The sequence below is a fragment of the Pleurodeles waltl genome, chromosome 11 (assembly GCF_031143425.1).
Source record: "Pleurodeles waltl isolate 20211129_DDA chromosome 11, aPleWal1.hap1.20221129, whole genome shotgun sequence".
Taxonomy (NCBI): Eukaryota; Metazoa; Chordata; class Amphibia; order Caudata; family Salamandridae; genus Pleurodeles; species Pleurodeles waltl.
The window spans coordinates 918,023,004-918,048,260 of NC_090450.1; the positions used below are offsets into that span (position 1 = coordinate 918,023,004).

A 25,257-nucleotide genomic window follows, 5' to 3' on the forward strand; every position below is an offset into this window, starting at 1 on the left:
GGCTGAGTGCACTTGAAATGTCCCCTCAGAGTGCGTCTGGGGTTGTGATGGAGGCTGCATCTGTGTGTCTGACATTAGCTCTCACTCGGGCGCCGTGGGCTCTGAGGAAGGAAGCCACCGTTCACCACGCTGGGCCTTTAAGTGAGTGTCACTCACTACGCTTCAGGAAGTGCCTTGTCAAGCACCCATCCTTGGCAGGTGTGCTCCGCGGCCCATGTACGGTAAGTGTCAAGGCACATTTGTCAATATTAAAAACAAAATCACCCAATTGTACCGGCTGAAATCTTGATTAGTCTTGCTTTGGGGCTGTGCGAGGACTAGGTTGCCAAAGTGCGGATCGTGACTTCTATGCGCTCTCAGAGAATTCAACCTTGGTCCTAGAGAGCGTTCAGTAGAATGACATGGGAACGGTTTGAGTATTGAGAGAATGGTTATTTGTGTAAAAGCCATGTGTACTCTTCAGCCTTTATCGCACAACAGCTCAGCAGCATCAACTCACCTTTTCTTTCTTCCATGATAAATAAAATGAGTTCCATTGAGTTGAGGAATAACAACAACCACTGCAGAATCAAACAGCTGTACCAATGAAATCTCTAGACATAGAAGATTCTCATATTTTTCTGTGGTGAGAAAGAAACTTAATTCTGATAGAGAGGATATTAATGCGAATTGTTCAGAAGCTAAATCCAGTGCTGGCTTGTGAAGACTACACAATTCAGTTTATTCACTATTGGGGAAACTCTTTACACAAGTCACCTGAAAAATCCAGCACAGACCTTGTCATCTTGCCTTTATGTGTGTTATACAAGTCAAGTAATCACACAGGTTCTTAAGACAAAAGTGTTTTTTTCCTGAATACTGTTGTGGGCCTAGCATCAATTAACCATTTAAAATCCAACCTTTGTGTTTCACATTTAGTCCAGAACCATTTATCTATCTCAAGACATACCTGGCTTTAGTACTCTGCCCTTCTGTGAGCTTGTTGTGCCTCTGCAGTCACTTCTTGGATGCCATGCCACTGCCATTAATTATACCTAGAAATGCACTTGCCTGATCCTCAACTATTATTCCTGTCCTTAAAAAAATGCAGTTTACTCCTGATACTCACCTTTTCTCTTTTGTCTTATGGATCTCCTAAAATGTGCTGTCTTAACCTACTCTCTTACTGAAACAGAGTCCCCTTCTCTCAGTATGCCCAAATTGGGATTTCATTTCGCTCAAATTCTCTTGTCTCTGCTGTGAACTCTTTTTAACTCGGCCATCCATGTTTAGTGATCCTCTCCTATTCTCTAGGATATCAGCTGCTTTTGACTTCGAGGACGACTATTATTTTCTTCAACCTCTCTCTGGTCCTGGTCTTTGATGTCATTCCTACTATCTCTCCACCCATTACTATTCTAAACCCTGGGGCGGTTCATTCTCCTAACTCTTTGCTGTATGTAGAGTACCCCTGAGTTTGGTGCTAGGCTCTCTTGTTTTTTCTTCATATATGTTTTCTTCTTACCTCTTTTGAACTATCCTATGTTTTCTACGCTGTTGACTGTCAAGTCAGCATATTCAATTCCTACACTCCTTTTCAAAACATGCCCTCTCCCATAACAGCCTTACCTCTGCTGTGGCTTCGATGTGAACTTCCGCTCTACATCTCCATTCCTTTAAAACTAAAATCCACTTTTTCTTGTCCACTCCTTGGTCTTGTGCCCCCAACTCCCACCCATTCTCTTTCGCTGGGCTCTGTTTTGTCTTATTTTGCCCAAAATCTTAGTGTGAGAAGACTCCTTTCTTTTTTTTTTTCTTTGCCACACTTCCTTTGTTTTCATCTTTGTATTCTCTGCATACATGGTCTTTTATTGCTTTCCATTTGTTAAAACAAAAAAAAATAAAAAAATAAAATATATATATATATATTTATATAAAACTAATTCTTATTTTCATCTGTCTGCAGTTTTGCTCCTTTCTCTTACTCAGACTGCCTGATAATTCTCTTGCACCCAATTATATAAGGGAAAAGTCCCCCTACATATAATAAGGATATTGCATGTCACATAGGAGTTCCATAACCATATAGAGGAACTGAGGTTGAAGGCTGAGTTCCTTTATAAGGTTATGGAACTCCGAGGTGACTTGCAATATCCTTATCATGCACGCCGGGGTACTTTATTACATCTTATACATGGTGACACCATCACATTTCCCACAAACCACTTAAAACCTTGGTGGGTAGCTCTTTAATATGAAACAGCGAGCATGTTTGCAAACGTGATGAATACAAATAAAACCTCTAGTGGAAAACAAAACACATCAAAAACCTGTTAGATATTTGTTGCAAACAGATACTAGAAACAGTTCAATACAAATCATTTTTTTAAAGGCTACAGTAGCCCAGAATGTGTAGAAACATGCAGAAAGATTCTAGCTTTTCTCTGTGAAACGAGTGAAAAAAATAAACATATTGTCTCTGTCATTGTACGCTATTAAATTAGCACAGACAAAGAAAAGCAATATTGTTACGTTTTTTGTTGCTTTAAACAGCTACTTCAGTTATGCTCGGTGACCTGACCTGCCTTTCACCTCTGCTGCTGGCTGAAAATCATTGTGACATCAGAACCCAACTGTAATAACTTAAAATAGTCAAGTTCTGATGTCTTATCTTTATCATCAGTGACAGAGTGCTTCACTAGTCACGACTATAAAGAAATCAGAGACCTGTATTTATACAGTGATTACAGAATTACATGTATTATATATCTTTAATTCCTCTATTCAACTTCTTTTACATGTATTATATGTCTTTAATTCCTCTATTTAACTCCTTTTAAGCCTCCTTCACGTTGTCGTCTGCTTCTTTTACATTGTTTTCTATGCATCCTTGTACATGCCTCTCCTCATTTTTCTTTGTACATTCTGCCTTCCAAGTCTTGGTTGTTGTCCACACTCCTCAGGGATGTGGAACATTCATATAGCCATATGTTGTCCATGGGACAAGTAGGCCCAACCCCCTGCAGTACAAACCCTTTTGCTGCCAGTTTACCAGCAAGGGAACTGTCTGCGGTTGAGGTAATACTTGTATCCATATGTTAATGCTGTTCAAACTTGTATTTATGGTTCATTAATGCCACACCTTTATTAGGGTGAACGCTCTAAATAAATGTTACAAACTCACACTGCACTACTGACAGTGGTTCCAGTAACAAAATGTGTGCACACATTTGAAATGTTTAACAATATGAGGCTACGTACAATGCTTCCAGAATGCTCTCTGATTAGATGCAAAAGTTTGCAGAAGTTTGTAAGCAAGAGTGATGATTCTTTGCTTTCAAATTAAGATGTTCAGGAAAAAATGCACACGGGAAAAAAAGCTTTGTTAAATTACTGTGAAATTTGATATACTATTTTTGGAAGCATCATTTAGTAAAATGTTTTGATGCATACTAGTAGGTCCCAAAAATATTTATAATAGAGAATCAGTGTAAACAGTTTCAACAAAAATATGGGAAACATGAAAAGAAACAAGCAACCAATTCAACGTTGGTGGCCAGTCTTTTGGTTTTGTTGATGTGTGTTTTGTTTTGACATGGCTTTTGTAAAACTTTATTGTTGTGGGAGCTGCCAGGTTCTAACCATTGTAACAAACATTGGCAAAAAAACCCAAAAATGTTTGGTCTCAAAAAACACACATTGCCACAGTAGTGCCTGGCACTGAACAAAACTACTTTGTGCATCATTATGCTCCTTGTAGAAGAGCAGAATGCTGTCACTCACAGTAAAGCCAGCTGATAGATGGATTGAGAGAGAAATACATGTTTTTGTTTATACAAACAGGTTTTGGTTAATGCCAGACCCAATTAGGGGCCCAATTCTTAAAAAAAAGTCACAATAGTGCACCCATGGTACTTGTCTTTGCATTAGTGCAGAATTATGGCTTTTGTGAATTCAGAAGAATTTACAGAAGTAGACCAGGAAATCATACTCCTCAAAAATATTTGTGAATTCTATTTTAGCATGAGCAAATATGCATGTGTACATTTGCTCATGTGAAAATCTTTTGATTGTTTACAAGTTCACTTTCCCTCCTACCACTTTTTTCTACAACCCTGGAAGGACTTCCACTTCTGTCCTTGTCAAGAGTAAGTTTCCAACCTTTTACAGTACGGGAAAAGATTGAAGAAGAGTTGGTTTAAAACCTTAAAACATACAAGGTAGTAGGTTTTCACAGACTCAAAGGCATTCCAACCCTGGAACTATTGCTTACTGCTTCCTCCAGCCCCAGTATGTAGATCTGTAGAAACATGGCAAAATGGAAATTGTTACGATTCAAGTCCTACTATAGTATTAGCCCAAACAGGCTATTATCAGAGCTCTTATATGAGATTGCTGCTATAATTTGTCGCTGCACTACATGGTGCCAAAGGGACAAGTAGATTTTTTTTTACAGGACTAGTAGATTTATGAAGAAACCCATCCCATGGACAAGCAGATTTTTTATTAAATTCCACACCCCTACCCCTCATGAGCCTAAATAATTTTTATTTCTCTCCAGACCTGTAACAGTGGAATGCCTAGCCTTTTTTATTTGCTGTACGAGGAACATTATTTCGTTTAGCCGTCTTTACTCATCTTTTCTCATTCACTTTTTTTGTAATTATTCATTGATCAGTTTTATGTTTTACTTGGTTATAACTTTGTGCAGTGGTAAAGTGAAAATTCCATAAAACTACAGTAAAATAAAATGTTGTTAATGTTCAAACCTCCTTTTGTCTATGTAACGGTCAGCCCTAAATACTACTGGTGCACTTTTCTTCAATAGAGGAACCATGTTCTGGTTTCCCACAACAACACTCGGCTGTGGCCTTGCCCAGCTATCCCATGATCCAGACAATCTACAAAACCCGATGGCGGGTTATTGCTTGCCACCTGGTCCTCCAATGAAAATTGTCAGGTATGAGCAGCAAATTCCAAAGCTCCGATCTAGAATAACGCAAGTAGCACATGCTTAAGTCTGTTTTTGTATGTGGCGAATTCAAAGGACTGCAGACGTTTGTTTCCTGTGTAGTGGGTTTTGTTTTGTGGTCTCTAAGAGCAAGAACTCAACAGAAGCTGTTTATAGTCTGATTGATGATTGATGGATGATTGTGGACGAGAGAGGTGATGGTGTACCATGCGCAATGATGGATTCCTCCTTCGTATCAACATGGTTGATTTTGTGATAAGGTGCTCTATATGTCGCTCCTGAAGCTGAAAGTGTTCCTAATGCAGAATACAGTATTTCTGGATCTGACGCCAGTAGGGCGCTTCGAGCACAGTACGCCTGTGAACATTGACCTGCCTAGTCTACCTGTAGGTTTGTGGATAGGGTTCAAGATTTTTTTGGATGGTTCTGAAAGGAATCTTCTGGCGAATGATGTCACAATAGGTGTCAAACCCCAGGTTGACATCCTCAAACAAGTGAACATTCTATGAGTGCCTGTTGTCGTTGATTGTTGGAGATGCCTGAGTGGGCCATGGGAACCACTCCACTGTTTCCTTTTAATAGTATCCTCCCTTTAATATGTTTAGGTTTCTTGTGTGCTGTACGCTGTGCTATTTTTTGTGACTACATGTTTCTTGTACATAAATAGTAAATAACAAGTCTTGTCTGTTTGCCGGATAGAACATAGGAAAATCTTCTACAAGAGAAAGGCTTTTCTCGCCACTGAGTAATGCATGCCCAGTAAAATGCCTGGTACTTTTTAGTCCAGTTAAAGGTCTGAGCCATTAGTGCTTGGTTATGCCTTCCCTTTGCACTTGTGGATATCATTTTCACAAAAAAACTCATGCTGCCTGCAGGAAACTAAGCTTTATGGTTTCTAAGCCATTAGGCCACCTGTGCTGGAAAGCCCTTTGTTGCATTGTGGCTGTACTTTAATCCTGTTATTTGAACAAAAGAATGCAAATAAGCAAATTACAACATTCTTGCATTGTGTTTAATATCAAGCCAGAGTGCTGAGCTGTACTGGGACTTCTGGCTTTTTTTAAACCCTGGTGAGATCTGTTGGATCAGCGAAAAGAAGTTCTTACCAAAAATACTCCCTTTCTGGGCCGCTTCCCAAAGGGTTTGAAGTCTAATTGTTATTTTCTTGGTGGTACAAGAGTCTTGGTGCTGGTGATTTTCTATAAATTTGAGCAGGGCTGGTGGAAATTGTGGCGCTGTGTGGCCTTGTAATGGGTTCTAAAGCACTTGAGTATGCATCTTAGGCAGTGCTTAATTTGTGGCAGTGTTTTCCGTTGCTCGGCACTGGCACTTATTTTATAACACTGGTACTTATTTCAGGCAGTCTACCTCATGGTGGCGCTGGCAGTCTAGTTTTAATAAAAGGCACATGAGCAAAGTGTTTAACAATTAAATATGCAAATAAAAATATTAATACAACAGTGCTAAAACCATTCTTACAGCTTTGGGTCACTAAATACAGTCCAGATTGTAACATTTGTCGGAATGTAATGGTAAAAAAAGTGTTACTGGTATTTGGCGGCGCTGGCAGGGACCTGAAGTGGCACAAGCAGCAGTGGCCTCCTGGGAACTATTTTGGCCCTGGCACTGATCTTAGGGCAGCGGTCTCCAAACTTGTTAACGCCGCACCCCCCCAGTTGAAAAATAAAAATCATTGGGCCTCTCCTCAGAATTTTTCACAATTATTTTATAAAGACGTCAATGTTCAAATATGTCTAGACCTATTTAAACATTGCAGTTAAGTACTGTTGTCTTTTTAAAAATGCAATAACATGCCTCTGCTTAAAACAAAGGTCTGTGATCTGTATAATTCTTCTTTTGGCCAGAGTCTGGCGCCCCCTCTGGGATCACTTGAGGCCCCCCTTGGGGGGCCCGCCTCCCAGTTTGAAGACCTCTGTCTTAGGTTAATTTTCTGATGAGTAGGCCTGGGCCACCTTGGAGCTCAACAAAGCAACTAATCGGCTATACATACTGTTAAAATAAGGTACCAGGTAACCTATTCTGACTGCTGTGCTGCACAACTTGAAGCAGGTAAGGAGTGGGAGAGGCTGGCTGGTCGACCTACCTCTGTGCTGCATTTCTTGTTCTTTGCAGTAGCTGAACTAAAGATTTGGGCCCATGGTTATAGTAGTTACTAGGCTGCACCAGTTTCTTACTTGTGGACAAGTTCTCCTTAGGTCGAGCGTGCAAGTGCTCCGACGTGTTGTAATCTATCTGTGGGCTTTTAACCCACCTCATGCCCATCACACTCACTTGTTGTGGACTTGCCTTTCAAAAATCCTTTTTTATCATTGGTAAATGCTTTACATTTGCACCTCCTTGGGGCGGTTTTGTTACTGCCTTGGCCATCGACCCTGTTACATGGATAATTGCACTTTTGCCAATACATTTGACTGCGAGCGAACTTCTTTTTCCTTTTGTAACTCTCATTCACACTCACTCTCATGAAGGCCGTGGAGTTTTGAATTGGCTCGCTTACGTCAACTGTTTTACTTTTCATTTTCAATTTATGTGGCAAGAAATGTCCAGTTAAGAATTTACAACGCTAGAAGCTCTAACTCGAGCAAACGCGAGACCCATTGCATTGCAGATGCTTGTTTCTTGATGCACTAATCAGTTTGGTTGTTTTTTTTTACTTATAAATATGGATGAGATATAGATCTGGCTTTACTACTTTGCTGTGCACTATTAACACTGGCTTGTATTATGTGTGGGTTTCTTGCAATAGACTAGGAAGCTTCCCTTGGTGTAAGTCGTGCAACAGATAGCCAAATCTCTGCAAAAGATGGCTTTCCCCTTGTTAATTATTGCGACTCCCCTAATGGGGAGTGTTGAATTCAAATGTATGGTGTTTTTGACATAAAGTCTGTGTTGAGGACCTCGGTACACTTTGGTGTCTCGTTTACTCACGAGGGAACTGTTGCTGGCGTGATTAGTTGACTCACCCCTCACTGACTTTTTACTAGAAGTTTACTTCTGCTTTTATATAAAGTTCACAGCCTACTAGTGTGTTTCAGGCTAAAACTTAAACAACCTAGCTTAGGTTACTCCTATTGTTACAGAGAGGTATAGTAGCCTTTATACTGGCTTGCCAGCCAGGATCATTCATTGTGGGCCACACTTTGGAATCCATGCAGTGGCTTGGTGGAAAGGTCACCTAACCAAGAATGTGGGCGCTTGAGCACTTCAGTATGGTAACTGTTAATGAGGAGCAATGATGGTGGGTAGTTACAAGTAGGTCCAGCAGCATGTGGAGATACATCTTTTTCCCTCATCCTGGTGTACATTGAAAGATTGAGCATTGGCATCAGTCCACCGAATAATTCCAAAGCTGACCGCAAGTGTTGCTGGGGACCCCAGATTGTACATGAGTTTTCTTGCTGGCCTCATACAGGTGATGGCTTGTTTGATTGGCAACAGAAAATTAATTCGGACTGATGAGGGCAAAACAATTTAGCATTCATAATACCCAAATATTCAGGTTCAAGCTGCCCGTCATTTGGTTCAATGGGAAAGTCCTGTGTCAGGATGGCTCATAGATTGCGGTGACCTGCAAGTTGCGAGTTCAAATCCTGGCAAGTCAGACCCGGCCTTCCACGCTTCCCAGATCAGTAAATGGAGCACCAATACATTGGGTAACAATAGTTCCTGTTACAGCAGTTGGCAACAACAGAAATGTGCTAAGTAGCACTTCCTAAAGAACAGTGATAATGGCGCTTGCTTAGCATTTTGCCGTCACTTGCAAGAATTGTCCTTGAAGTTCACATTAGGAGCTGTGGTGCACAAAAGCATTGCATGTTTCTGTATTCAGGGCTGTGCTTTTGCGAGGTGTGAACGGCACAGGACGCCTCCTGCCTTGACTGAATGTACAAAATGCAGGGTAGGAAATGCACAGCAGTGTGCCTCAGCGAGATCTCGGGTCGATGTATTGCTGGTGATATCCATGTTATGTTCTAAAATGAGGCAAAAAGAAACTGGAACAATAGAAGAATTGACAATTTGTAATTTTTCTGGGTAGTGAATTCTGCTATTTGTTCTTCAATGTTTGGTTAGTTCTATTCTTGGGTTGGCATAAAGATGCTTGTGTAGCACAGAGTAGAACGAGTCCATTTTAAGCACTGGAGAGGACAAGGACAGAGCGAGACGAGGCATCAATGTGATTTCTTTTTTTATATATTTTTTATTTTTTTTAAGTGATCTAGTTTTACTCAAATGCATGGATCTGCACACAAGTGCACAGATTGTATCACTGACCAATTTCACGAGGCCACTACATGATTGACCCGATATGTTTACCGGTACATGGCTGTCTACTGAAGGAGACATTTGTAACCATTTGTTAATGACCCAAACGCATACTTTTTGATAAACTAGACAATCATCGCTGATCACTTTTCACTTCAAGTTCTTCAAATGTAAAAGAGTAAAAACCACTGGAGGAATGTCTCTTGGTTGCACCATCAGCTCATTATTAAAAATAACCGAGCTGCTTAAGTCCCCGAAGTTCTGTTCTGCAAGAGTGAGTGTCGGACGGTATAGAGAGGTTGGTTCGATCTACAGCATGTAAATTCAGAAGATCAGTCTCTTGTATACATAACTGTGGGCTACTCTTCCTTTTGAGATGTAGCATTACTTTAAAAACATATTTGTGGTGCGAGCTTAAATTCTCACATAAATCAAGGGATCAGTTCCGACAATGTTCGGAAGCAAGACACACTTTGAGGGTTCAAATGTTTCTCAAAGGTCACAGAGCATGCTTTGTAGGATGCACAGGCCCTCACCCACCTAGGTGGCATGCTTCGTCATACGGCTGTGCTCCTCGTTGGACGGGCCTTGCAATGCCCAATGGGCCAATTAGGGGGTCTTTGGCAGAGATCTGTCAGAAATGGAGGAGCTTCAGAATGACAGACGTGCCTTTGAGCATTTTCTGAATATATGCAATAGTAGATTGGAGAGAGGAAGTGATAATCAGTTAAAAGTAACCAAGGACATCAAAATCTAAATTCTATAGATTTGAGTGTCCTTTTTTGTGTGGTTAAAATCAAACTGATCGAACCAAGCTGAAAATGATGTTCCTTTGGCTCATAGTGCAGTCTGCATGTTTCTTGCCTAGGTGTCCCCCCAGGGATCAATGGCAATCCATCAGGACCAAACGGGATACTCCTAATCTAATTGGAAAACCCCATATTATTGTTGTGCTGCTCACTCACGGTGTTTTGTGTACAAAAGTGGATGTCCTAATTTAGGAAGAACTCTTTTTACTTGTATGAGTTCAAACTGAAAAAATCCTCAAGGGCACGTGTCTGTGCTTCTGAAGCTCCCTGACAGGAACGCCCTCTGAGGGGCCTGTTGGGCACTGTAGTGCCTGTCCAATGAGGAGCACAGCCCGATGATGAAGCATACCACCTCAGTGGGTGAGGGCCGGTGCATCCCAAAAACGACGGTGAGTGACCTCTGAAAAGTATTTGAACCCTCAAGGAGGGTCTGGCTTCCCAAGGTGATCGTAACTGCACACTTGATATATATATATATTTTTTTTTTATATATATTTTTTTCTGTCATTTCAAAATCTACGAACGTCGTTCCATAAAATGGAGGAGGTATATAACCAACAACAATATTGGTGTCCAATACATTAATTTTCCAACCCCTCATACTGGAATAACTGTCTCAGATGCTTGTACTGCAATCACCTTTCACCATATAGGAAATTGCCACTCGACAATATTAGGACTAAAACATGCTGATAATGTAAGAAACAACCCAAACAAACATCACCCCCCTCCTCTTCCTTAATTAATCTAATTTGACGGAGTCAGTACGCATATTTATGTTTGAGGTGACATGCGACCCTTTTCCTAAGGTGGGAATAAGATGGTTGTGAGCTGTTATCCAACAAAGCTACATATGCAACATGAATCGGGAGGCATAACACCCCGAGAACAGAGGGCCTCCAGTCAAGGTGTTGTCTAATACTGTCACCAATGTTTGTGTCATCAACCTCCATGACATCAGGTCGTCCGACAGCCTCTTGCTTCATCTTATGCATCTGGTGGGCTTCCCCAGCCCATTCCATGAGGTCGGCTCTCCACACTGTAACGTGGGGGGTCTTGGACTCTGCCAAAAACACTGCTGTGAGTCTCCTGGTTGCCATCCTCCCCAACACTGACTACTTCCTGCTCAGCATCCTCTTGGGGTTTACGGGAAGTAAGCCTAGTAGGCAGAGCTTGATCAACTGCACACTTGATTTATGCGGTGTGATTAGGGAGGGTGTGTGCTGGACCGGCCATTCCGCTCATAACTCCCCTTCCTTCTTAGACGGGATACATTCTCGCACAGATTAAGAGCAGTATAGACTTTCTTCTAAAAAAAGCCCCATCTAGTCTCTTCATAAACACGGACCTACTGGGGTTTGCAGGTCTGTAGTAACCAGGTGAAGTTCTGGTGCATGACCCTTGTCCACAGCTCTTGTCCATTGAGCCGACCTGATCAAAGTCTTTAATGGACTCTAGCCACGTTTGGCCCTCTACCTGGTGATAGCGGAGTATTTTTGGATTCCTTTTACCCTTTGCTGCCATTGTAACAGTTCTTTTAACAATTCTAAGTGTTCAGTCGCTGTAAAGAACAAAAGCCCCAATCTCTGGCGCTCTTCCTGCGCTCCCTCACCTGCCGCAGGTACCGTTTGGTTTCTTACCCTCAGACGTCACTTGAGTGCACAGCCACTGCTTCTCTGCCCCATGGCTTCATCGGTGTCAGTGACACCTGATGGAAGGTCTCACGCGTTGGAGGACGCCCTACGCCCTCCCATTACCCCCAATCACCTCTCTCACGTAGAGTTTGGTTTCTTAGCTTCAGGCATCACTTGCGGGCACACCTGCTCCCCACCCAGCTTCTCTGCCCCATGGCTTCATCTGTTCCAGTGACACTGCTGGTGGAAGGTCTCACGCGTTGGAGGACGCACTAAGCCCTCCCATTTCCCCCAATCACCTCTCTCACGTAGAGTTTGGGTTCTTAGCTTCAGGCATCGCTTTCGGGCACAGCCACTGCTTGTCGGTCCTCATGGCTTCATGTTCCAGTGACACTGCTGTCGACATCCCTTTAGGGCACTCCTGCTCCCCACCCTGCTTCTCTGCCCCATGGCTTCATTTGTGCCAGTGACACCCGATGGAAGGGCTCAAGCGTTGGAGGACGCACTACACCCTCCCATTGCCCCCAATCACCTCTCTCTGGCAGAGTTTGGTTTCTTAGCCTCAGACATCACTGCTTCTCTGGTGCTGCAGCAAAGGCAGACACGTACGGCTATATGTCGTCAGTATTAGGACGACAGAGCCTAATTCCACGCACTTCAGTGGAATAGTAAACGGTTTTGTACCGTAGCACATCCACTGGGCTTCAGAAAGGATGCTTCAGAAAGAGCTCTTCAGAGAGGCATTGATTTCAGCGGTATCAAAGATGCAGAGGGAACAATGCCTTATTCTCCTGTAGAGGACAATGTACAATCTTTTGCCATCCTAAAAATACACTCGATGCTTTTTTTTTTTTACCACTGATAAATTAACTAGGGTGTCATAATAGCTGAAACGTGGCACTTTGGTTAATCCGATTTTTCATAGCTGCACTTTTGATTAATCTGATTTTACTGTTCCTTTCTGCATGCATATGTTTGCTATATAAAACTGCATTTTTTTCAGTACAGGTGTTATTGTTTACAGCATGTCGAGCATCTAATAGACTGTTGTGATTTTATTTTGTACGAACGTCAGCCTATTGAGGCTCTTAAGTCATAGAGTAGTAACATAACAAGCAAGCTATTCGCCTTAGGTGTTGCAGATGTTTGGGTGCAGTGAGCAGTAGGGCCATCACTATTCTTTCCTGTGCACGGAGGTGGAACGGTTTCGACGCCATTTCTCTTGTGGGGTCCCCAGTGTCACTCTCTTGTTCTCATCAAACTTCACCCTTGGCTGTAGATAGTGCAGGAGCCTGCACAGCCGGGGAAGCTTCCAGCCTCCACTGCCCCAATCAAAGACTAAAGCCCGGGTTTAGAGAGGCCTAGCCACTCAGTGGGTCCTTTATGAAAAATATACTCCATTGTGTACCTGTACCATTCCATGATATACAGTGCTTGGACACCACTTATTCATCCACCCATTTATACATTAAATACGTGAATAGTTGAACATAAGCCGTGGGGTTCAGCATCAAATCAGGAAGCGAGAAGCCAATGAAGGGGTGGGTGGAAGGAGGAAAAACTAGAAATGCAAAAGAGGGTTGTGTCCGCCCATGCCACGCTAGCGCTGAGCGCGAGGGGGGTCATCGTGGAAGGGATACAAAACCTTCGTGGGAGGGATCAGAGATGGTGGTAGGTTCATAGGTCTTGGACATTGTTGGTGCCTTTCAATGTTTCGTTGCCACTGGTGAGCCCAGAGCTCTATTACCTGCAGTATGATGCAGGGTTATCTGAGGTCACTGCAGTTTGGAAGTACATTCAGCACTCTGCTTTGGATATAAGGCCATGCCAATACTGATGTATTTGCCCTTTGGAGGCTGTAGACCGGCTGTGCTCCTCGAACTTAATACTGGAGCTGGAAGGATGATGTGATGTGGTTTTGAAACAGCCTGAGCTAACCTCCCCCTTCCATTTAAGTGCAGACAACTCAGTTCATGATGGTTTTTGGTCAATTTCTTATTTCAGTGACCTGGAAAGAGTGTGAGCTGGTCTAACGGAGCTGCAGTTTGAAAGGCCTGAATAGGAAGGCAGAAAAATCAAACTCAAGCCTAAAAATCTGAGTGTTTTTTCTAATATAAAAAGCGTGAAATCGGCCTCGTTATTAAAATGCATCTTTGGGTAGTGCAGTGGCTAGGAGTCTTTTCACCGTCTCTATTGAGGGAACCTAGTTTGCCGCAGAAGCAGCCGGCATAGGCAGTCAGCCAGGTGAAGGGACATATGAAGTTCAGATGGCAAGTGGTGGCTGGGAACTACCTAGTGTTATTAAGCTGGAGCAGCCCAAGAGATGGAATGTGAGAGGGAAACACGCGGACACAGAGGCAAGGCGGGATAAGGCAGGGCACTGGGATGTTGGTCAAAGGAAGACCGGTGCTGCAGGCTGCTTAGCTAAACCAGGGTGATGCTCGACAGAAGAGCCACATGGAGGCCCCAGAACAGCAGGGAGAGGCCGGGGGGGGGGGGGGGGGGTGATGGCTCAAGTGTACGGGAAGCTGGGTTATCGGCATTTGTTTAGCATGCAATCTGTCGCTGGTCTAGCATTGCAAACATGGGAATCCGAGCTCTCCATCCCAGGCCGCAGTCTGGTTCAGCTTGTGAAGATCGGTGGTGTGGATTTGTATACACTTATGTTGCATGAATGCGTCAACGTCCGTGAGTTGTGGGTGAATATTCTTTGGTGTTCGCCTGGTGACATCAGAGACCTATTATTGAACCGCTTAATCCTCTTCTAGGATGGTATGCACACCCATCTCTGAGAAGAGAGGAATCTTGGAGGGGAGAGTTGACCCTGCTCGTTGAAGTACATTTTGAAAGCTAAATCACATTGGGTGCAAAGTGGATTTGCACACTACGTTTTTTATTTTTTTTATTTTCTTCTTTCAACAACTTACGTTTTAAGTTATAGGCGATTATATTGACCAAGCATCACAAAATGTGACATGGCAGCAAGGACATAGCACAAGGGAATATACCGTTCTCCCCTCAAGTAATTAATTCTCACAACGTTTAACAGGTGGCTTGTCGCCAGTTTGAGTGGGCTGTAGATGCTTTTCAACTTTTCACGAATCTGTGCTTTACATTAAATGAACTGCATGCATTCTGCCTGCCGAGCACATTAAATGCAGCCCATAGGCGTCTAAGACGTACTTATGAAGATTTAACGTAGCAGTGCTTTCACTTGTTTTCTGATTTTTAGAAAAGCATAGAGTCCTTTCTAAGACTTAAAAAGTTCAATTAATGATGTGGGTTAAGAGGCACATAAAAGGTATTTGACAGAGTCTCATTAGAAACAATTTTTCAGTTGTTTTCATTATCTTGAAAGAACAATTTTAATTTGCTACATATTGTGAGAATGTGTTTCTGGAGTAGTATTGCTTATCAGTGCGTTGCCTCATTGCTACCTAGTTGTGAAGGAAACCTCCTCCACCTTCCTGTTATCCTTAGAAATTGTGATAATGTAAAATCCATTTTTCTGAGGGTTCTATTTCTACCTAAAAAAATATGTTTTTGCGCTATAAGCCGCTGGGAATTCATTGGCGAATATGTTCCCTGGAAAGCGCTTCTTCGTTTTGAAGAGGAGGAAGTGGGAAAACATGTGAATTTTCAAAACATTGGTGTGGGTGTTAATAACAAGTCAAATATTGTGCGTGGCGGAAACCCATTAATGGAGTAAATGTATAAATGATATGAACATTCAAGTGCGTGGTGAAGGCGTCTGTAACCCGGGCCGCCCTCCAGCAGCTGCTCCAATAAGCGGAGCCAAATGCTCTTGGTATGATTACAGAATTATTCTGCTGAATCCTTGTACAGTCCTACCAAGTGCAAATACTTAAGCGAGAACACAGACCTGGGATGGTTTTTGACATTGAGCATGCTATAAGCTGTTCAAGTGACTTGTTCTATTCCAATTTCCTGTTCAACTTTTGAGTGAGTCTGTCCTCTTACGTTGCTGCCCTTCTAAATCCCTCTGCATTGTTGCCCTTCAGAATCTCTCCCTCTGAATCCCTCAGCATTGTTGCCCTTCTGACTCCCCAGACATTGTTGCCCGTCTGAATCCCTCAGCATTGTTGCCTTTCTGAATCCCTCCCTTCTAAATCCCTAAGCATTGTTGCCATCCTGAATCCCTCCCTTCTAAATCCCTTAGTATTGCTATCCTTGTGAATCCTTCTGTTTTGCTTTACTGCTGACCGAGCCAAAATACACACACTGAGAGGAGTCGAAAAGATTCTCTAGAATGCACTTCTTATTCTAAAGAAGACATTATAGCTCTTCTCAAGGCTTGTGAAGGAAGGTCAATATAACCGAAAGTGCACTTTTAAAATGTGCAACAATAAAGTGAGAACATGTACAAAGAATCTTCAAACTATAAACAGCAAATACATACATGCTTAGATACAAACACCTATATTGATATATATATATATATTCATACACAATGGAAAGCAAATAATTAATAAAAATGCATCACCATGGGGCCTATCTGGTGCTTCATCCTTCTCCTGGCAGCAAGTCCTGGACCCCGGTGCGACTGCAACGAGAAAGAGAGAAATCTACCCTCACGGGAAATATATCAAGCATTCGACGTCTCAATCCTGATTGAGGTCTCTGAATCTCCCTCTGTTGACCTGGGTCTCTTATATACCTTAAATAAGCAAGGAAGAGTTCTGAAAAAAACCCTCCCGCTCCGCGAGAAGTATTAAAAAATGCTGACTATTTTAGGTCAGGGTTGAAAGAAATGGGTTGGAACTGGGCAGTTTCCCAAGGGGTCTCTCCCAAGCCTAAGCCGTTCCCTGCTGTACCATAAACATCATTCTAGTACATCCTTGTCTTGCGGACTGACTGACTCCTCCACGTTATGTCCTAGCCCTTTGGTGAGAAAAGAACAAGCAGACACGTAGAATAGAAAACACGTTGCATAACATCTTTTGTACATAAAGATACTCACACTTTTAACGTGGCAGTGAAGCTAAGGCTAAGCTGAATACAAAATGGAGTCTGTAACTTGTGACTGTGGACAGCTAAGCCCAGGGCAACGTGGTGTGACACGGAGTCAGTGGTCAAAACACACATATCACCACACCTTCCCTTCTAAATCCCTCAGCATTGCTGCCCTTCTGAGTCCCTCCTTTCAAATTTCCTCAGCGTTGTTACCCTTCTGAATCCCATCACATTGTTGCACTTCTGAATTCCTCAACATTGTTGCCCTTCTGAGTCACGTCACATCGTTGCCCTTCTGACTCCCAAGACCTTGCTGCCTGTCTGAATCCCTTAGCATTGTTGCCCTTCTGAATAGCTCCCTTTCAGATCCCTCAGCATTGTTGCCCTTCTGAATCCCATCACATTGTTGTCCTTCTGAATCCCTTAGCATTGTTGTCCTTCTGAATCCCATCACATTGTTGTCCTTCTGAATCCCATCACATTGTTGCCCTTCTGAATCCCATCACATTGTTGCCCTTCTGAATCCCATCACATTGTTGCCCTTCTGAATTCCTCAGCATTGTTGCCCTTTTGACTCCCCAGACATCGTTGCCCTTCTGAATTCCTCAGTATTGTTGCCCTTCTGAGTCACATCCCATTGTTGCCCTTCTGACTCCCCAGACATTGTTGCCCTTCGGAATCTCTTCCTAAGTCCCTCAGCATTGTTGCCCTTCTGACTCCCCAGACATTGTTGCCCGTGTGAATTCCTCAGTATTGTTGCCATCCTGAATCTCTCCCTTCTAAATCCCTCGGCATTGTTGTCCTTCGGAATCCCTCCCTTCTAAATCCCTCAGCATTGCTGGCCTTCTAAATTGCTCCCTTTCAAATCCCTCAGCATTGTTGCCCTTCTGAATCCCTCCTTTCTAAGTCCCTCAGCATTGTTACCCTTATGAATTCCTCAGCATTGTTACCCTTCTGAATCCCTCAGCATTGTTGCCCTTCTGAAGCCCTCCCTTTTAAACCCCTCAGCTTTGTTACTCTTCAGAAACTCTCAGCTTTGTTGTCCTTCTGAATCCCATCACATTGTTGCCCTTCTGAATCCCATCACATTGTTGTCCTTCTGAATCCCATCACATTGTTGCCCTTCTGAATCCCATCACATTGTTGCCCTTCCGACTCCCAAGACATTGTTGCCCTTCTGAGTTCCTCAGTATTGTTTACCTGCAGAATCCTCAAACGTTGCTTGTCCAAGGGCCTGATTTAGAGTTTGGCGGAGGAGTTACTCCGTCACAAACGTGACTGGTATCCTGTCCGCAATATTACAAGTTCCATAGGCTATAATGAAGTTGTAATATGGCAGATGGGATATCCGTCACGTTTGTGACAGAGAAACCCCCTCCGCAAAACTCTAAATCAGGCCCTGAATCTGCAAACCTTGTAAATGTCTTAATATTGTTTCCCTTTGGAATCCCTGAACACTGTTTCGCTGCTCGATCTCCTAACGCTGTTTGTTCCGATTCGCAGGGAGAAGAAATGGGTGACAGTGGGTGACACATCCCTAAGGATCTACAAATGGGTTCCAGTAACGGAGCCCAAAGTTGATGATGTAAGTATCTTTACTAAGTCTTTAAGCCTTTTATCGGAGACATCGGAGCAGTGTTCGCTAACAGGATGTGAAATATGTTCCATTAAGGGTGTGGGAAGTTGTATCATTTCTTGCTTGACCGGATTAGCTGTATCATGAAATGGGTGGCGCGTTAACCAGGAAAGCTAATCGTTTCCAGTGTTGTGAACTATCCTGAGGAACTATTGAGTAGCCATGTATTGTCAGCAAGGTGGGGTTATAGGGTAGTGCTTGAGTGTAGAAAGACTCCTCTAAGTCTGAGGTCACAATTGCTAAATGATAGAGACTTCCTAAACTTTCATGCTTTCTCTCAAGTTGCCTCAACTTTGTTGGACTGTTAATGGAAATGAAGACTATACAGAAATTATGGGGTGAGGGGATAGCATCTTTAAGAATCTGGATTATTATGGTATATTGCTTGATCAATTAGTGACATGAACAACTGAAAATTATTGTGAACAGTACTTCATAACTCATACGTATGCACAAGTATAAACACTGTTATGTTGGTTGCTCGATTAGAGCGTCTTCGTCCAACTTAGCGAGTGGGACAGTAAATAATGAACAAGGGAGAATGGCAGAAGGAAAAATTTAAGAATCTGGAGATGGAGAGGAGGAAAAGGAGGGAGAGGGATCACAAAAGAGGGGTTAGCAAAGGGTCATAAGCACCTGACTGACTCTCCAGACTCAAGTGTTTTGTGGATTCCCTCTTAGCTGGCAGCCATAGCACAAAACACAGTCAATGTCAGTATGATTTGTGGGAAGTTGTAGAATGCAAGGCATTTTTGGCTGCTTCTCTCTGTTTTTCTTCAGTTTGAGTGTTTTCCTTCAGTCTGGGCTACAGCGGCAGGCCAGGTCCATCGGAAGTCAGATTCTGCCTTTTCTTTCTTAAACCAAGTTTAAGTAGATCCCGAGTAGACGAAAGGGATTTAAGAAGCCCCCTCCCTTCTCCAGCAGCCTTTAGCAGGGATATATTTTGTGGGAAGAACCTGGGTGGTTTGCGCCGATTCTTATTCTTTTCAACAGTGTGTTTAACAAAAACCTACAACTGAATGAATGAGGCTGGCCACATGCGCTGCCTCGGGCACTCGGGGCATAGTTCTCAAAATATTAGTATTAAATGGGTTCAAATGTACACAATGATTTTTCAAAGTGATATATCTCCCTCTCTGTTTAGTCTGGATTGGCCTCAGGAGCAAGAGGTGGTTTATGATTCCTGTTGACTCACCCTAAGCTCAGGATAGGCAGAAGAGTGTGGAGTGTTGGACTGTATAAATTTAGTGGTGGTACTCTTTTTTGTGGTTTGAGCTTTCCGCTTGCAAAGAAGCAGAATGATTATGTTGGATATGCCTTTAGGTACTTATTTTTAAATATGGAAAGGAACTAAAAAGACGAGAAAAGAATGCCATTTTTATTAGAAACTGAAACAAGAGCACATTTGTCCATTTGTTTTTTATTTTCATCTCGTGCCAGGATGTTTTTGCTCTTTTTTTAGTCTTTGAATGGTCACATGTTTCGTCATCTCAGCAGAGGTTTACTTCTTTCTTTTAAGATTATTATAATTAAAGAAGATCTGTGCATCCTTACACATTTGAGCACTATTAAAAGTTGCTCTTGGCACTAATTAGCTAAAGTTGTTGTTTGCGTAACCTGTACAAGATAGTCTCTGAAAATGTGGTTTCCTTTAACATTTCACTCCATTGTTTTGTTTCTTTGAGTTTGTATATTTTTCTGATTTCCTTTCCCTTTTTCTGTCCTTGTTATATTATGTTTTTGTAAGTGAAGTTTAATACAGTAGACATAATGCATATTTCTACACTTTAATGTACAATAGCAGTTTTTTTTAAATCATGTTGCAGGAAAGCTGCTCATGGCCCTGTGAACACCTGTATGAGTATTAGCAAACTTACAAATGTCTTGTTTGAAAAAGATAGAGAAATATTTAGTCGACAGGGGAACTTGTGACATTTTCAAACTAATCATGTAGGCACTTTTGATTAAATAGCACAAGCTAATGAAGAATGTGAGTCTTAGCTCTTTTTAATACTCGAGCCTCTGTTTTGGAAATTAACCATTCAAGATGCTCCAGGTACCGTCTGAGTTCTCCTCGCGACCATGTTAGTTTACCATAAAAAGGAAAGTACTTTCTTTACTCGAGTTTTTTTTTTGTTTTTTTGTTTTTAAATAAATGGGTTGCTATTGCTTTCTTGTAAATATGGTCATATCTCTGCAGAAACTGTTGCAGTGGCATAAAAATCAAGCATTTCCCACTTTTCTTTGTGTCACTTTCTTGCGAATGTAAAATGTACATTGTAGGCTTGAGTTTATAGATACCAGGCGTTCTTTCATTTGGTAGCAGTAGTGCTGTACATCACTAGATCTTACTGTAACATGTGGTCACCATCAGGGCATTTCCTTCTTGGCTGCCTCCTGCATTCGTAACAGCCTGCACATCTTGGTCCCGCTACCCAGTCATTGTATCCTGCATTTTACTTCTCGCTCCGCCCACACATCCTCGGGTAATTTCAGTAGAAACTACTGTTACTCAGCCTCATAACTTTGTTGTTCAGAAGTACTTTCTTGTTACTAATTTTTATAAGTCGGCAAACAGAGAGAGAGCACAGCCATTGTGTTTTTCCTTATTATTCATTGGTTGTAACATGCCAGTGTATTTAAACCAGACTCTTTAAGGTGCATACATGCTGTGTGATAGGACACGTTGTGGAGGCAGATCCAACGTACCAACAAGCTACGTAGACCGCACTCAGCAAAGATTTCAGAGCGAAATAACAGCCGGTGCCCTGGGAAGTTAGTTAAACAGCAATGTTTGTACTTTCTTTCAGGATTGGAGAACATCCCTTTCACGGCTAGCCTACCAAACAGCAGAAGCAGTCTGGTTGCGAAAGACCTTTCGTAGCTGTTGCTTACAATTAGTTTGCTTTACTCTTGCTCCTTTGCTCTGTTGCTTCATTCTTTGCCATCCTTTTGATTGGCTGACATGTATGCTTCCACTGCTCACATTTAGGGAACTGCCCGTTTTTTTGTTTTTTTTTTTTTAGTTAAGCACTGCATGTGTTTTCCATCTCTCCCCCACAGGCTGTTCTCCCCCCACATGTCTGCCGCCTACGCCCAGTGTTGGTCCTTACCTCTGGCAACTTGCCCGTAAAAGCACGGCAGCAGGAGTATTTCTGCCAGTTTTGACTAAAGAACAAACTTTATGGGGTTAGTTTTATTTTATCTCTGGCCTTCCAGAAGGCCTAGGCACAAAGGCAGCTTTTATGGCACCAAGGCAGGACCATGACATTGCACACACTCGACTTGCATTTAAGGGAGAAGATAGACTGAAAAGTAGTATTTTCTCTCAGGGGTCAATACCTCTGCTCCCCGGGCTGCAGAAGAGCACAAAAACAGTTGGAGAATGTAATCCACACCCTACTCTTCCCGAGAGTAAATGACAAGTGTTTGTCTTTAAATTTAGTTACCTTGGAATGCTCTTGTGTTCTTTTAAGTACCTACAACTATTCACTTCGTACATTTTGAGTATGTGCAATAGGCTTTTTAAATTCTGTTCATTATTTCCTGCATGGAATTTGAAAAATACATTTCCATTTATAAAGACTGAAAATATTGAATTCAGTGTTCAGATTTTAAATACCTTCAGAGTTGGACTTGGACAGATAATAGGCTCTACCAACCAAAAAAGTAGCCCCATTAGCAAATCGGATAACTGAAAAAGGGGCCCGCATTTTGAAACTGGGGCAGTCTTGAACTGGTACAGACATTATACAGGTGCTTTGCAAGATAGTAGGCTATGCGTTTGTGTTTGGTGCCAGCAATGTTTGTGGTAATATTGGAAAAATCAACAGTACAAAAATGGCCCACCAGACAATAAAATAGGCCCACAAAAAGCCAGTAAATTAGCCCGCACACTGGCCGGCCAAAACTTGGCAACTGACATATTGCACTATGGACCTGCCGACCTTAGATACATTAAGGTTTCGTGTTTGCTTTTCCCCCAGTATTTTGAAATGTATTTTCATTTACTTTTTTGAACAATACTTTAGAAATAAGAATTGGCAAAGCCAGTAGCTTAGCACTCAATGTCTATGAAGTCGATACTGGCTTTGCCAAAGATTGTTTTTCCTTTGTTTGGGGACCCCTCTACCCATCAGTAGATGTAACACCACAAACCACTTAGCAACCAAAGCATGTCACGTATCCAGGCAGTTACAGCAATGGTCCTGGTCGGAGCCTGGCCTGTATCCTATTGATTAGAATATCACCAACACTTACATAATATTTATTAACCACAGAATATGGCAGCTCATCCTCCGGAGCGATTGAAGTTCTAAAGATTTTTTGGAAGCCCACTTCTGAGGTCTTAAATCAGTATTTGGTGTTGATGACTTTGCGCATTGGATTCAACTGAATGCTAGGTATTCTTAAGGTAAACAGATGATGTCTGGACTAAAAAATGCATATTGGCTCTCGAGACTTTGAGTGACAAAGAGATGAAGCACATTCCATTGTAAGGAGTTTGGCCAGTTAGTTTCTAAAAGATTAGGCATATGTGGTGGTCAAATATATATTTTTTGGTAACCTGGGTCCGGATGTTTAAGTCTTACTTTAGCAGTGTCTTCCAGGTATGTCTGCATTTCACCAGGTGGGAGATGGATTCATTTAGAAACACTGGATTCAAGACGAATGGCAAAGGTAGAGTTGCAGAAATAAGCCACACACTTGCATCCGTCCAGACCCTGCACATCATTATTTACTTTGGTGTCTCTCTGTCCATTGCAACTTCACAATCCTAACTTCTGCAGACAGATTACCAGCTCTAAACTCTCTTGGATTTTCATGCTGCCAATTGTAACCCATGTACACTGCAGGACTGATGCATACACAGTTCTGTTAAACTGAAATGAAGATTCCAGCCTCTAAAAACATAACATCTCCAGGGCTGCGACATCTCTGAGTGTGAACATAATCTCTCCACACTTAGCAGATCTGTACCAGCTTCTCGTAAATTATGTTTCCCTCCTGCCGTGGCGTATAAAACAGTGCAGTGCTCTGGCCCTTGATAATTTGCAATCCGCTTTTAGTAGTTGAAGTTGCAGCAGAATATGGTTTGATACTTAGAGCAGTTTCCCTCCGCCCAGCCTTGAGTCGTTCACGAAGCGCTATAATGAGGGCAAACTTCCCAGTTACATCTGGAACTCACCTGCTGTCTATCAGTGCTGCACTGTGCAGGTCATTTAGACCTTGTGAATGTTCACCTTTTTCTTACAAGTGCCCTCGCTATAAAGCAGCCACACAGTTTTTTGTTATAAATAAGCGTGTTTATACTGCTGGAGGAAACCAGTTGGAGGCTGTGGTCTAAAATACGGTTGTTTAGTCTCCTGTGATGTATTGAAGATCTGCTTGTTTAGTTCCTGTAAACTACTTTCACACCCTCTTCGCCAAGAAAAGCAGCTTGGCCAGTGTTAAAGTGACCATATTCCTAAAAGAGGTTGAATGTGTCAATCAAAATATTATTCTAGCAGATCGTTGCCCTAAAAGTGGCATCTAGAACAATGCTTGCAGGAGGCATGCAGTGTAACCCACATTGCTGCCTTGCATATCTGCGTGCATTTAGGAAAACGAAATATCCTTGTGTACCGTACCCCTGAGGGATGCTTTGGTGAAACAAGCAGTAGTCTTCTGTAGTTCATGGACACGTTAAGGGATGTTTTGAAGTACCTTGTGTGGTGGATGTAACAACTTGACTGCCTAAAGATCCAGGTTCAAGGACGACCGTCTGGAATGGACCAGAAAGATATTTAAGGAAAAACCTCAGTCAAAAAATATGCTTCTGTAGCTTGGGAATGAGGGAGCGCTATGGTCAAACACATCCAGCGCTTGCAAAAGGCCAATTTCTGTTCTTTATGCTCAGCTTTGTAGTTCTACCAGGTGAGGATGGTGAAGGCGGCAGACGCAGGACCACAGTTCATTTCCTCGCCTAAAGCCTTTCTGCCTCAAAGAGGGCTACCGCACAAACTTTGAGAGGAAGATGTGAAATGGAAAACCTGATCTTGTTTTTCTTCATAAAAGACTATCTTCCTACCTTTTATCACTGTGAAACGACTTTGGTTGTGATGATGATGTGTGATAATGATGAAACCGTATCTCCACACAAATTGCATCCCTGTTTCTGGCGCACTTACGTCAACCCAAATCCAAAAAGACATTGAGCGTCATCAATTTCTTTTCACAAGTCTTGTTTTCTGTTTTGAACGGGCAGCTCAATAATATTGGATAAATATCTAGTCGTGCTGAGACGTTTGCCTGAATCAGTCTATTATCGCGCAGTTATAACACCATTTCAGCATGTTCTTCTGCAAGGCATGAGGATGGTGTACTCTGGTACCCTTTTCTACTTAATGTATCGTGACAAATTCCAGTGCGCCGTGCCTGCCGACATTACTACAGTGGGACCTATACTTTGTCGATTTTTTCCACAACACCAAAAGCCTAGACACAAGTAGAACAACATTAGTCGTGAGTTAGGTTAAGGAAGGCCCCACGTTCGAGCAGGCTGGGTTTCTCCTTACATCCTGGCTCGCAGCAGCTGTGAGTCGCCCTCAAGCTCCTTTTCCCTCACATTCAACGACACCAAGAGTCTAGCAGTCTCTTCAGCTCTTGCTTGCAATATTTAATTGCAGGGCATGTTGACTGTTTTAGCATTCTCCATAAGGTGGCCCATAAAATTAATTCTGGTCTTTTCTCGTGGCCTGGATGCTACAGCTAAAACGGTGAACACCACTGACGGTTGGGTAAACGCTTGCAGAGCCATCTAAGTTACTGAATATATCTCTGCATCTCTAATTACATGCATCCTTAGCATCTTGCTTGAACTATGCTCCCAACACTTCCCAATGAAAGGTGTGCTGTTCTTAGTTTGGAGTTAGGCAGAACCTTTTGATTTTACTTAAAAAATAATTATTGTATATTTTATAGGTTTCT

General features: G+C 42.4%; 1 protein-coding gene across 1 annotated transcript in view; it reads left to right on the top strand.

Annotated features, from left to right (window-relative positions):
• The window catches only part of BCL7A (BAF chromatin remodeling complex subunit BCL7A), an 89,654-nt gene that overhangs the window by 32,909 nt on the left and 31,488 nt on the right, over nucleotides 1-25,257 (top strand). Inside the window, exon 2 of the mRNA XM_069214924.1 lies at nucleotides 18,156-18,237. Coding sequence (XP_069071025.1) covers nucleotides 18,156-18,237 — 82 coding nt within the window. The remainder of the gene's footprint in view (nucleotides 1-18,155; nucleotides 18,238-25,257) is intronic.